Source organism: Nicotiana sylvestris, chromosome 6 (genome assembly GCF_000393655.2).
Source record: "Nicotiana sylvestris chromosome 6, ASM39365v2, whole genome shotgun sequence".
Taxonomy (NCBI): Eukaryota; Viridiplantae; Streptophyta; class Magnoliopsida; order Solanales; family Solanaceae; genus Nicotiana; species Nicotiana sylvestris.
The window spans coordinates 91,499,850-91,512,350 of NC_091062.1; the positions used below are offsets into that span (position 1 = coordinate 91,499,850).

General features: G+C 40.2%; 1 protein-coding gene across 1 annotated transcript; it reads right to left on the minus strand.

The window, feature by feature from the left end:
* Positions 1 to 4,118: 4,118 nt before the first annotated feature.
* LOC138870933 (intracellular protein transport protein USO1-like) lies at positions 4,119 to 10,352 on the minus strand. The gene is made up of 4 exons (XM_070148776.1): positions 9,974 to 10,352; positions 9,461 to 9,489; positions 8,093 to 8,189; positions 4,119 to 5,362 (listed from the first exon to the last, which is right to left on the minus strand). Exons 1-4 carry the CDS (start codon positions 10,350 to 10,352, stop codon positions 4,119 to 4,121), a joined length of 1,749 nt encoding a protein of 582 aa, XP_070004877.1.
* Between the last annotated feature and the right edge of the window lie 2,149 nt (positions 10,353 to 12,501).

Below are 12,501 nucleotides of genomic sequence, written 5' to 3' on the forward strand. Positions count from 1 at the left end.
CAGGTCGGAGACCTCGCACAGCACCCATGAAATTGCTGCAAAGAGGGAAAGGAAGGCGCATTTACGGAACCTGCCTATGCCCTAAGCAAAACTACAAAGGCACAAGCATATCACTTACGTGTAAAATTCCATTCCTCGAGAAATGGTAGAAACTCCATAGGGATAATATCGACAGTTCGTACTCGGACGAATCGGCTCATGCATCCCCGATCCCCGTCTTCTTCATCATCAACAACGAAAGGCGTGGTGGATCGGCATTGTAGGGTCAGCAGAACCCGATGGTGAAAAGGTCGATACAGCCTGATAAGATGACTAAGAGTGAATTCAAGCCCTGCTTCTTCCGCAAAGAACCTAATCATCAACATTATCTTCCAAAATGATGGGTGAACCTGTGCCAAGCTAACCTGGTACTTTCGACAAAAGTCGAGCACAACCCTATCAGAGGGGCCCAACATAAAGGGGTACGTGTACACATTCAAAAACCCCTTGGCATGATCCATGATGCTCTCTTCCGGGGAAGGTGCCTACAGTACTACCTTTCCCCCCATCCGCAATCTTTCCTAACTGACTCAAGGTGCCCCTCTCCTACGAAAGAAATAAACTTTGAGGCATACTCCCAATGGCCCCGAGCATTTTGGTTCAAAAAGCCTTCAAGGGCGGAACTCCCCTCTCCTTGCCGAGTGAACCCTGTATAGCAGCCATAACTATGGTAAAACTAGGGAATTGGAGCGAGAATTCGAGCAAATGCTTCAAAGTTGAAATGGTGAAGGGCCTAACGCAGGAAAGAAAAACTCTATAGAGGAGGATAACTAATTTGAATAGCGGAATCCTCAAAAGAAGGAATACAACCCTATATGTGGAGAAAGCAGCGACTATTCGACTTCCTCAAAGGCCAATTAAAAATGCTGACTAAGCCATTTTTCACTTTGGGAAGATGTACCAGCAAAATTGCCTTGGTCGCTTCATAACCTTGTCATGCAATTAACGTTGTCGTACGATATTTCGGGGATCAAAAACCCCCGCATCATTACAAGCCTCGTGACGGTACCTGATCTCGAGGACCTCTGTCAAGAAGAAGATAGGCTCTAAGAAGCCATTGACATCATTACAAGCCTCGAGATGGTACCCGATCACGAGGACCTCTATCAAGAAGAATATAGGCTCTAAGAAGCTATTGACATCATTACAAGCCTCGAGATGGTACCCGATCTCGAGGACCTCTGTCAAAAAGATAATAGGCTCTAAGAAGCCATTGACATCATTACAAGCCTCGAGATGTTACCCGATCTCAAAGACCTCTGTCAAGAATAAGATAGGCTCTAAAAATCCATTGACATTATTATAAGCCTAGAGATGGTACCTGATCTCGAGGACCTCTATCAAAAAGAAGATAAGCTCTAAAAATCTACTCATACGGGCCTGATTTCGAGGTGGTACCCTACCTCGAGGATTTCTACTATTGTAAATGCGAGTCACCTACCAGATCCTCAAGTTAAATGCCCTCTTGGTTATTTTGATCCAGGGGCTATCTGAGTCCAGGCGTACCCTCATTCGGGATCTATCTATAACACCTTAAGACTATCTTTGCTCTAAACTCAAAACAAGCTTTCAAGTCGCCCGAGCTTGAGCGAACTCTCACTTGAGGACTGCCTTTGAAAACCTAAAGGCTATCTTTATTCTCAGGCATCCGAGTAAATCCCCCCTCGAGGACTATCACAGGGTCTAAAAAGGCTAAGTTTTGTTCTGAAAGTTCGAAGCCCTACTCTCATTCAACTCGAAGTCGGGGGTCCCGATGTCCTAAGCTCGTATCAACTCAATTCGGGCTCAGCCCGAGGAATGACAAAAGGCTCCACAGGATATCGTATTAACCAACCAAGGATCGGGGAAACATCTACACCTGTACCCGGCATTCAGACCAATCGGTAGAGTCATGCATTCAGATTCTTCATAAACACAAGTAAAAGGAAATCCGGCACAAATCAGGTACAAAATTAAAGAAACACTTTTTCATTAATAAATGATGATTACAAAAGCCTACGAAGGGTCCTTACACAAAAGCAGAGAAGCCAAAGAAAAAACAAAAAATGTATCTAACTGCTACAAGCCTAATCCGTTTTCCAAGGTACATCCTCGGGGGCAGTGTCTTTCAGAATTGTTCCCTCAGGGCCTCCTCTCGATTTTTCAAATGGTATCTTCAGGATTAAAGAAGAAGCAGAAAATGATGACAAAGATGAAGAAGAAGCAGTAAAAGATGAAGAAGTGGCTGGGTGAAAAATCTGGCGAGTATGGGTCTTGCCAGCACTTGATGTTTTAAGCGTCAATACCACACAAGAGCGGGGGTGATTTGTGTGGCACTCAATTTTTGCTTAACTGAACTATAGAAGAACCTGGTTCTTCTATGTGTTCCAACTACTACTGTTTGCGGAATAATAAATACAGAAAAAGAACACAACAATTTTACGTGGAAAACACCTGGCTCAAAAGATGAAAAAACTATGACCTACTACTCAGTAGGATTTTCCCAAACTTCCACTAAAATCACTGAGCCAAAACAGCATTTACAAAAACTCTTTGTAAACCTAAGGATTAACTCTAATCCCGTTGTGGCACACAACCTCAACTATTGCGACAACTTCAAGTTAGCTATAGCTTGAACACTCTATGTACCTAATACAAATGCTTCTATGAAAGCTGAAAGGTACAATGTTAAATCACCTACTACAACTTAACTAGAATAAAAGAAAGACACAATGGAACTGGTCCTTCAATCTCGTTCAAGTAGCTTCAGGATTGCACACTCAAATCACACATAAATTGCTTGCAAAATCGCCTTGCTCTTTTGCTCTCAATTTAAGAGGTTAGTAATCAGAGTTTGAGTGAGATTCAATTGCTACTCTTCTATCCTAAATTGTGTTCTCTTCATGTAAGGAGTCTTTCTCTCCTTATCTAATACACAACCTTTTAGATCAAATCAGGAGATATTGCAGCTTGATCAGTTAGACTTATCTCCTTCACATGCATCTCACATGTACAGGTTAATCATGACTGTGCTTCACAAGATGGACCTGGTCCATGTCTGAGTTCTTTTGTCAGTATTCAAAACATCACCTGTTCTTGAGCCAACAAATTTACCATTTTTGATGATGACAAACTATGTGCTTTTTACTTATATAGATCCTGTAAGAACTCAGCTTAACCATCAATACAAAGTTTAGTAAATTCACTTATTATCAAGGACCAGGTTAATTAGGTTATAGATATCACTTTTTCAGAATATGTAAAGCACAATATCTCTTCCCCCTTTTGGCATCATCAAAAAGTTGCATTGTGTGAGTCCCAGATTTTAATAAGTACACGTGGCCACTGGGGCAACTGCAAGTGCACTCATGGTTTAATCATCACTAATCAGGCAAACATATTTAGACTATCAAGGAAAGATTAATATTGAATAAGAGCAAAATAGTAGTTATCATTGATAGAGATATGTTGCCATCACAATCCACAACCAAAAATAAAAACAGTTAAACCATGAGCAAAAAGATAGAAAATCCCTAATCTGGGTCACTCAGGTACTAGACAAGTTCAGAAGACAAAAGCTAGGAATCCTAAGGCTTGGAGGAGCTAGAGGGTTGGTTTTGGTCTTGGAGAAGATTCAACACATTATGAAGAATTCCATCATTCTTCTCCTTTTATTTGGTAAGCTCAGTTTTTAGATCATCCCTCTCAGTTTCCACCTCTGCCACACAAGCTTTGAGCCTAGATATCTTAGCATCCTTGGCTTCACATTCCTGAACCAGAGCCCTGAATTTGCTGTTTATAGGAGTTTTCTTGGATGAACCAGGTTCATTTGGGATGGCACTGACTAAGTAGTCACAAGCAATTAGAGTGTTGATGCCAAAATGTTCTTTGCTTGAGGCCATTTCCCATTTCTTCATAGGCACATTGAGCCTATCAAGAATCGTGGTTAGAATAAAGCCATAGGGAGTAGCATGAGCCTTGGAGCCATTTATGACCCTGTCTAGCAACTTGATAATGAAGGCAGGCCAATTGATTTGCTTTCCACTCTCCAGGCACTCCATAAGAACTAGGTCCATGTAATTAGCGATGTGCCTTCTCTCCTACTTGGGCAATAAGCATTTGTTGACAAATTCAAACAAGACCTTGTGCTGAGGCCTCATTTCACTTTTCTGAACAGCCCTGGCTTCATTTACATTCTCTGCATCACAAAATCTCTTGGTAATCTCAAGTGCAGTAGGGAGGGAGTCCAGACAAGGCCACATTTTCCTTGTATAATCATCAAACCCTTCAGAGGGTATATCAAGGATTTCTCCAAGTTTTTCTTCATCAAAGGACATTTGGACCCCTTTCACCAGACTGCTGACCTTGCCCTCCTGAACCTCTGCATTTGCCATGAACTCAATTATTTCATTCCTAGCTAGCCTACCATCCATCTGAAGGACCATGTCCTTCCACCCCTGAGCAGCTAAGGCATTCATCAGTCTCATCATCCCTGGCTCTACCAGATCTTTCAGCAGTCTACCCTTCAAGATCTTTCTTTTGCCAAACATGGAAACCTTGTCCTTGTCACCATCAAAATCTTCTACTTCTTCTCCACTCCATTCCTCATCTTCAGAAATTTTCACTTGTTTTCCTTTCACAACAGACCTTGTCCTCTTGGCTAGGGAAGGTTCAGTAGCGTCAGACATAGAGGAAGACTTCTTGGAAGAAGTTTTGGGCTTTATGGGCTTGGGGGTCTGAACCTCCACTGGTTGAACTTCCTCTTGATGGACATGTTCCATCTCCTCAACCTCCACATCCACTGAGGACTCTGCAACCTTTTCCTTTCCTTTAGCCAGCCTTTTATTCTTACTCTCATCTAGAGCTTTCTGGATATCACTCTCACTCTGCCTCACCCTGCTTCTTGTAGCTCTACCCTTTGGTGATGGAAGTACAGTAGTTGGTGGGGGTGAAGCCTTTCTTTTCTTCGAAAGCTTAGGAACACTGAGGGCTTTTGGTGTGGGAGTTCTGTATTTCTTTGGGTCATAGCTTGCCCCAACCTTTTTCAGCAAGTCTGCTAGGGTCTCTTCAGTAGATGAACCAGGTTCATCACCCTGTATGCTCAGATTAATCAGCCCCTCAGCAGCTTCCCCAGAACCACTTCCCCTTGACTTCTTGCCACTCTCTTCTACCATTTCTTGTGCCACTCCATAGATAATAGACACCTCTCTTTTCCCATTTCCCCTCTCTTCACCACATGCACCCTCTCTCTCTTTTTCTTTTGCAAAATTCTTTTTACCTCCACTCCTTCGTAACCCTGATAATTCTACATCCTTAACAGACCCAACCAGAACAAAACTAGTTTCTAGATTTTCAGATACAGAAGAAATTACCTTGGAAGGAGATTCTTTAGTCTTTTCAAAGTTAGAAGACCCAGGTCCTTCCCCCTTAGTGGCGGATTGATATGAGTCAGAATCGGAGTTTTGGGCCTGGCTTGCCTTCAACTTCTCATTTAATTTCTTCCTCTAAGCCCCAGACGCTGCTATTTTTCGAGCAAGCATTTTCACCCTTCTCAGTTTGGGTTTTGGTGATGTACTGGGTGAAGGAGGTGTAGATGAATTTGAGGGAGTGGGTGGTGGAGGAGTTCCAGGATTGTCCTGTGGGTTGGTCATGATCATTGTTTCTTGAGATAATTTGTGAACTGGAGATTTGGAGAAGAGGGCAAGTGAAGATGAAGAAGAATTTTTGCCGGTTTAGAATTATGGAGAAGGCAAAAGAAATGATGTGTTATTTAAAGAGAAATACACATATAATAGGTAACGACAGCTTTTGGCAGTAGTCAATTAGAGGTCTAATCACCCTGAAATTCTAGATTTTGAATGATCGTTTTATCTTCCCTAGATTTTAGGCAATTCTTCGGTTTAGAGTTCTAGGCTGACGGAACTGGTTCAAAGCTAACAGATAGAATTTTCTAGGAATTGAACAATTATAGGACTTCTGCTCATGATTTAAATATTAATCTTTCTAATTGTGCAGAGTATAGAAAACATACCTTAGCTTTCATAAGAACTCATACTGATGAACCAGGTTCTTCATTTAGAATTCTCTTGATCATGCCTCAAATGCCATAATAGAAAAAAATTTGTAAGAGATCAGTGAGTCATATTAACACATGTCATAGGAGTATACTAATTAAAGTATGAAGCTGAGTAAGAATTAATCTAGATATTTACACAAGTTCAGAGTTCCTAGCCAAAATAAATTTTTTTGTTTTTTTTCTCTTTGTGCATTCTGAGCTGGACCTATTAGGTGATCTTAATCATCCCTAATTCCAACCTGTTTCTCTCAAAGTTTTCTCTACTCACTGCTTTAGTGAAGATGTCAGTAATTTGTTTATCCGTAGCACAGAATTCTATGGAGATCAATCCTTTCTCATAGTTATCTCTTAAGAAGTGGTGTCTAACATCTATGTGCTTAGTCCTCTTATGATGAACAGGGTTCTTTGTCATACTTATAGCACCAGTGTTATCACAAAATATAGGAATGAAACCAACTTCAATGCCAAAATCTACCAGCTGATGTTTAATCCATAACAATTGAGCACAACAGGAGGCACAAGCAACATATTCAGCCTCAGTAGTGGATAAGGCCACTGAATTTTGCTTTTTAGTGGCCCATGATACAAGACATGAACCAAGAAAGTGAGCCATACCTGAGGTGCTTTTCCTATCCACAAAGAAACCTGCATAATCAGCATCAACATATCCTACTAGATTGAAATTACTACCTTTAGGGTACCAAAGACACAGATCAGTAATGCCTTTCAAATATCTCAGTATCCTCTTGACAGTAGTCAAGTGAGACTCTTTTGGATTAACTTGAGAGCGAGCACAAAGCCCTACACTGAAAACTATGTCAGGTCTGTTGGAAATAAGATATAAAAGTGAACCAATCATACCCCTATACAACTTCTGATCAACTGATGAACCAGGTTTATCTATGTCTAATTTAGTGGCAGTTGCAATGGGGGTGTCTATTTCCTTTGATTCATCCATTTTAAACTTTTTGATCAACTCTTTTGCATATTTCTACTGATGGATCATGGTTCCATTTGGGCTTTGTTTGATCTGTAAGCCTAAGAAAAAGTTAAGCTCACCCATCATACTCATTTCAAACTCACTCCCCATTAATTTTGCAAAATCCTTACTTAGTTTATCAGTGGTGGCCCCAAAGATTATGTCATCAACATATATTTGTACCACAAGGAGATCCTTACCTTTTTCCTTTAAGAATAGGGTACTATCAATTTTACCTCTTTTGTATCCATGTTCAAGCAGGAATTTGGACAGACGTTCATACCATGCTCTAGAAGCCTGCTTGAGTCCATAGAGAGACTTGTCTAATTTGTACACATGCTCAGGACATTCCTTGCTCTCAAACCCTGGAGGTTGTTTCACAAACACTTCTTCTTTTAGGTAGCCATTCAGGAAGGCACTTTTGACATCCATCTGATGGAGAGTGAATTCCATGTGTGTTGCAAAGGCTCTGAGGAGTCTTATTGCCTTTAGTCTTGCAACTGGAGCAAAAGTCTCATCATAATCTATACCCTCCTCTTGGCTGTAACCTTGGATCACCAGTCTTTCCTTGTTTCTTGTAACTGGTCCATCTTCATCAAGTTTGTTTCTGAAGACCCATTTTGTGCCAATAACTTATCTGTCCTTGGGTCTTGGAACTAGATGCCAAACTTGACTTCTCTCAAACTGATTGAGTTCATCTTGCATTGCATTCACCCAATCTGCATCCTACAAAACCTCAACAACATTTTTAGGTTCAATTAGAGATAAGAAGACATCAAAAGCACACAAATTCTTTAATTGTGATCTAGTTTTGACTCCAGATGTTGGATCAGTGATTATGTTCTCAATAGGATGAGAACTTTGATACTTGTGCGGTTTCACAACCAACTGATTTCTTCTAGATGTTTCTTCCATGTTCTGTTGCTGAGGAACAGGGTCATGAACAAGTTCTTTTAGGGGATTAGTTTCAATTCCTCTTTGATCAGTTCCCCCTGCCAGGTTGCCCTGGATGGACGAACCTGTTCCATCACCTGTTCCTTCTTTTGGTGCCACTTTAACTTGTTCTAAGACTTCAGTCAAATCCTTTACCTGACCAATGGCTTCATCTTCATGTTCCTGTGTTCTCAGAAGGAATGTTAGTTTCATCAAATACTACATGCACACTTTCTTCTACACACAAAGTTCTTTTATTGAACACTTTATATGTTTTGCTATGTGAAGAATATCCCAAGAATACTCCCTGATCACTTCTGGGATCAAACTTACCTAAGAAGTCCTTTCCATTATTGTGCACAAAGCACTTGCATCCAAATGCCCTAAGATGGGATATATTTGGTTTTCTCCCTAACTCATAGGTAGTCTTCTCTACAAGAGGTCTAGTCATGCATCTATTGATAATATAACATGCAGTGTTTACAGCCTCAACCCAGAAGTTGTGCGGCAGTTTACAAGAAAGAATCATAGTTCTAGCCATGTCTTCAAGGGTCCTATTCTTTCTTTCAACTAATCCATTTTGTTGAGGAGTTCTAGGGGCAGAGAAGTTATGATATATACCATGCTCATCACAAAATTCAGCAAACTTAGTATTTTCAAACTTAGTTCCATGATCAGACCTAATGGATGCAAGTTGATTACCTAGTTATTTATGAGTCTTTCTAACAAAAGCAGTAAACATGTCAAATGATTCATCTTTGGATGTTAAGAATAGTACCCAGGTAAATCTAGAATAATCATCATCGAGAACCATCACATATTTCTTACCACTTCTACTCAATGTTCTTATTGGACCACAGAGATCCATATGAACCAGTTCCAACGTCTTGGTTGTGCTTACCATTTTCTTTCTTTTAAAGGATGATCTTACCTGCTTCCCCCTTGCATAGGCCTCACAAACTTTGTCTTCCTTAAATTTGATGTTAGGTAGCCCTATCACCAAGTCCTTGGAGACTAATTTGTTGAGTTTATTCAGACTAGCATGACCAAGTCTTTTGTGCCACAGAAGGGGATCATTATCCAACACACTTAAGCAAGTGAGTTCATTTTCTAAAAGAGTGGACAAATCTACAATGTAAATATTGTTAACTCTTTTTCCCTACAAAACAATCTTGTCAGTGGTAAGGTTAATCACAAAGCATTTGGCAGAGGTGAATGCTACAAGGTTACCTCTGTCACACAGTTGTGACACACTGATTAAGCTATATTTCAAGCCATCTATCAAGTAGACATTCTCAATGGAATGTGAGTCTGCCTTACCTACCTTTCCAACCCCAATAATCTCACCTTTTTTCCCATTTCCAAAGGAGACATTACCTCCTTTTAATTCCTCAAGTGAAAGGAACTAATTCTTGCTTCCAGTCATGTACTTTGAGCAGCCACTATCCATGTACCACATTTGGATGCTTCCCTTCACTTGGACCTGCAAAAGAAAATTAAGGGTTGGTCTTAGGAACCCAAACTAGTTTGGGACCCTTTCTATAGGCAAAAGGGTAAATCAAATTCCTTTTAGCCCACCCAAGCAACTTATTTTTCTCTTAAACAAAAGCTTTTATTCCTTTGACTGGCCTTTTCTTTTGCATTACATTCATTTTTGTAATGGCCAGTCTTGTCACAGTGTGTGCAAATTTTGTTCTCAGGAAGAGTGAGGTACTTGCTTTTAGGGTCACACTTAGGTGATTGAGTCCCATAGCCAAGTCCTCTTTTGTTGCTACTGTGATGTTCTTGTAGCCAGGAAAGTGCATCAGAAGCCTTATTCCATTTGCAAGTTCTATCTAGTTCATGCTTTACCTTCCCTAGGTCTTCTTTTAATACTCTTATCTACTCATCCTTCCTGTACAATTCATCACTCATTTTTCCTATGTTTTTTTCTAGGGTGAGATGTGTGTGATCAGCTTTTTTTTTACCTGTTCCTAGTTTCAGCTTTAAGTTTTCAGACCTAAGTTCTAAGACACTGGTGTCAAGTTCAAGAACCTGGTTCTTTAACTCAGCATTTTTACTATCACTCTCATTAGCCCTTGATTCTAGATTTTTACACTTGGCTTTTAAGATCACAAACTCCCTAGACAGATCTTCCTTCTCATTGTTAGTTACCTCAGACTCATCAATGAAGTCTAGCAATAGCTCAGACAACCTTTCTTTAGACAGGAATTTAATCTTGTCTTTGAGATGAAGGACACTTACCTCTTGCTCATCATTTGATTCTCCGATGGCCATAAGTGCTTGTTCATCTCCAGCTTCATCTTTTGAGTCCTCATTTGATGTTTCTCCCCAAGCAACAACCATTTGTTGAACCTTCGTTTTTTCTTGGTTGAATTTATTCCTTCTTCTTGTTCCTTCGTTCAACCCTTTCCTTCTTCCATTCAATTTCCCATTGAGGATAGTTCTTGATCATGTGATCAGTCTTACCACATTTGTAGCAACCCTCGTTGGTCTGTTTCTCAGGAGCCCTTGGTTTGCTAAAGGTTGTACCTCTAGAAGAACTCTTTCCTCTCATCAAGTACTTTTTGAAGTCTCTTGTGATCATGGCCATTTCATCGTCCTCCAGATCTGCTCCTTCAGCTATTCTGAGAGCCATACTTCTTTCCTTCTTTGGTGCATCCATTTTCATTGTTTGCCTTCTCAGTTCATAGGCAGTGAGGTTTCCAATCAGTTCATCCAGCTTGAGGGTAGCAATGTTCTTAGATTCCTGAATAGCAGTAATTTTGTTTTCCCAAGTCACTGGTAAGACTCTTGTCAAGATTTTCTCAACCTTGTCTTCTTCGAGGATAATTCTCCCAAGAGATTTAAGTTCATTGGTTAGTGTTGTGAATCTTGTGTACATCTCCTAGATAGATTCTCCTTCTTTCATAGTGAAATTCTCATATTGAGAATATAACAGTGTTCCTCTTGATCTCTTTACTTGAGGAGTTCCTTCATGGGCCACTTGTAAGGTGTCCCATAATTCCTTGGCAGTGGTATAGCTTTGAATCCTATTGTACTCGTCTGGACCCAGTCTACACACAAGCCATTTCTTGGCCTTGGCATTCTTCTCCCATTTCTTCAAGCCTTCAGCAGTGCAATCAGTTCTTGTCTTTGGCACATCCACTCCTTCAGCATTCTTCTTTGTAGTTGCCAGGGGACCATCGGTGATTATGTCCCAGAGTTCATAGTCTTCTCCTATGATGTGATCTCCCATCCTGTTCTTCCACCAAGAATAGTACTGACTATTAAAGAGTGGAGGCCTAGTAGTAGATTGCCCTTCCCAGTTTCTAGGTGGTGCACTCATTTTGATCTTTTCCTAAAGTGTTAGCCTCTTCAAGGATAACCCGCTCTGATACCAATTGATATTTTAAGCATCAATACCACACAAGAGCGGAGGTGATTTATGTGGCACTCAATTTTCGCTTAACTGAACTATAGAAGAACCTCTAGGTATTCAAACTACTACTGTTTGCGAAATAATAAAAACAGAAAATAAAGAACACAACAATTTTACGTGGAAAACACCTGGCTCAAAAGGTGAAAAAACTATGACCTACTACTCAGTAGGATTTTCCCAAACTTCCACTAAAATCACTGAGCCAAAACAACATTTATAAAAACTCTTTGTAAACCTAAGGATTAACTCTAATCTCATTGTGGCACACAGCCTCAACTATTGCGACAACTTCAAGTTAGCTATAACTTAAACACTCTAGGTACCTAATACAAATGCTTCTATGAAAGCTGAAAGGTACAATGTTAAATCACCTACTACAATTGAACTAGAATAAAAGATAGACACAATTGAACTGGTCCTTCAATCTTGTTCAAGTAGCTTCAGGATTGCACATTCAAATCACACATAAATTGCTTGCAAAATTGCCTTCCTCTTTTGCTCTCAATTTAAGTTTAACTTCTGCTTATGTGCATTTCCTGTAAAAGAGAACAGCACTGAAATTTAATAGGTTAGTAATCATAGTTTGAGTGAGATTCAATTTCTACTCTTCTATCGTAGAAGAGTTCATGATGATCTCAAACTCTAACGCTATCTTCATCCTAAACTGTGTTCTCTTCATGTAAGAAATCTTTCTCTCCTTATCCAATATGCAACCTTTTCGATTAGATTAGGAGATATTGCATCTTGATCAGTTAGACTTATCTCCTTCATGTGCATCTCACATGTACAGGCTAATCATGCCTGTGCTTCACAAGATGGACCTGGTCCATATCTGAGTTCTTTTGTTAGTCTTCAAAACATCACCTATTCTTGAGCCAACAACACTACTATTGTGAAGCCACTTCTTGAGACGTTGCACCGATGCGGGATGCAACAGTTAGTAGATGGCTCCACCTCACTCCACGAAAAGCAAAAGGAGCGAGGTGCTGCACCAGATAATTAGGGAAGATGAGTAGAAGTTCGTGGTCCATATATCCTTTAATGCGAAGGCAATTTGAGATTTCTCTCTCATTA

Excerpts from the sequence above, each read along its gene's own strand:
- LOC138870933 (XM_070148776.1), bottom strand. The coding sequence starts at position 10,352 with ATGGTTGTTGCTTGGGGAGAAACATCAAATGAGGACTCAAAAGATGAA. Across the intron at positions 9,490-9,973 it reads AAAGCTGAAACTAGGAACAG|GTCCAAGTGAAGGGAAGCAT; the intron begins GTAAAAAAAAAG and ends TTTCTTTTGCAG. Across the intron at positions 8,190-9,460 it reads AAGGGAAGCATCCAAATGTG|GAACATGAAGATGAAGCCAT; the intron begins GTACATGGATAG and ends CTGAGAACACAG.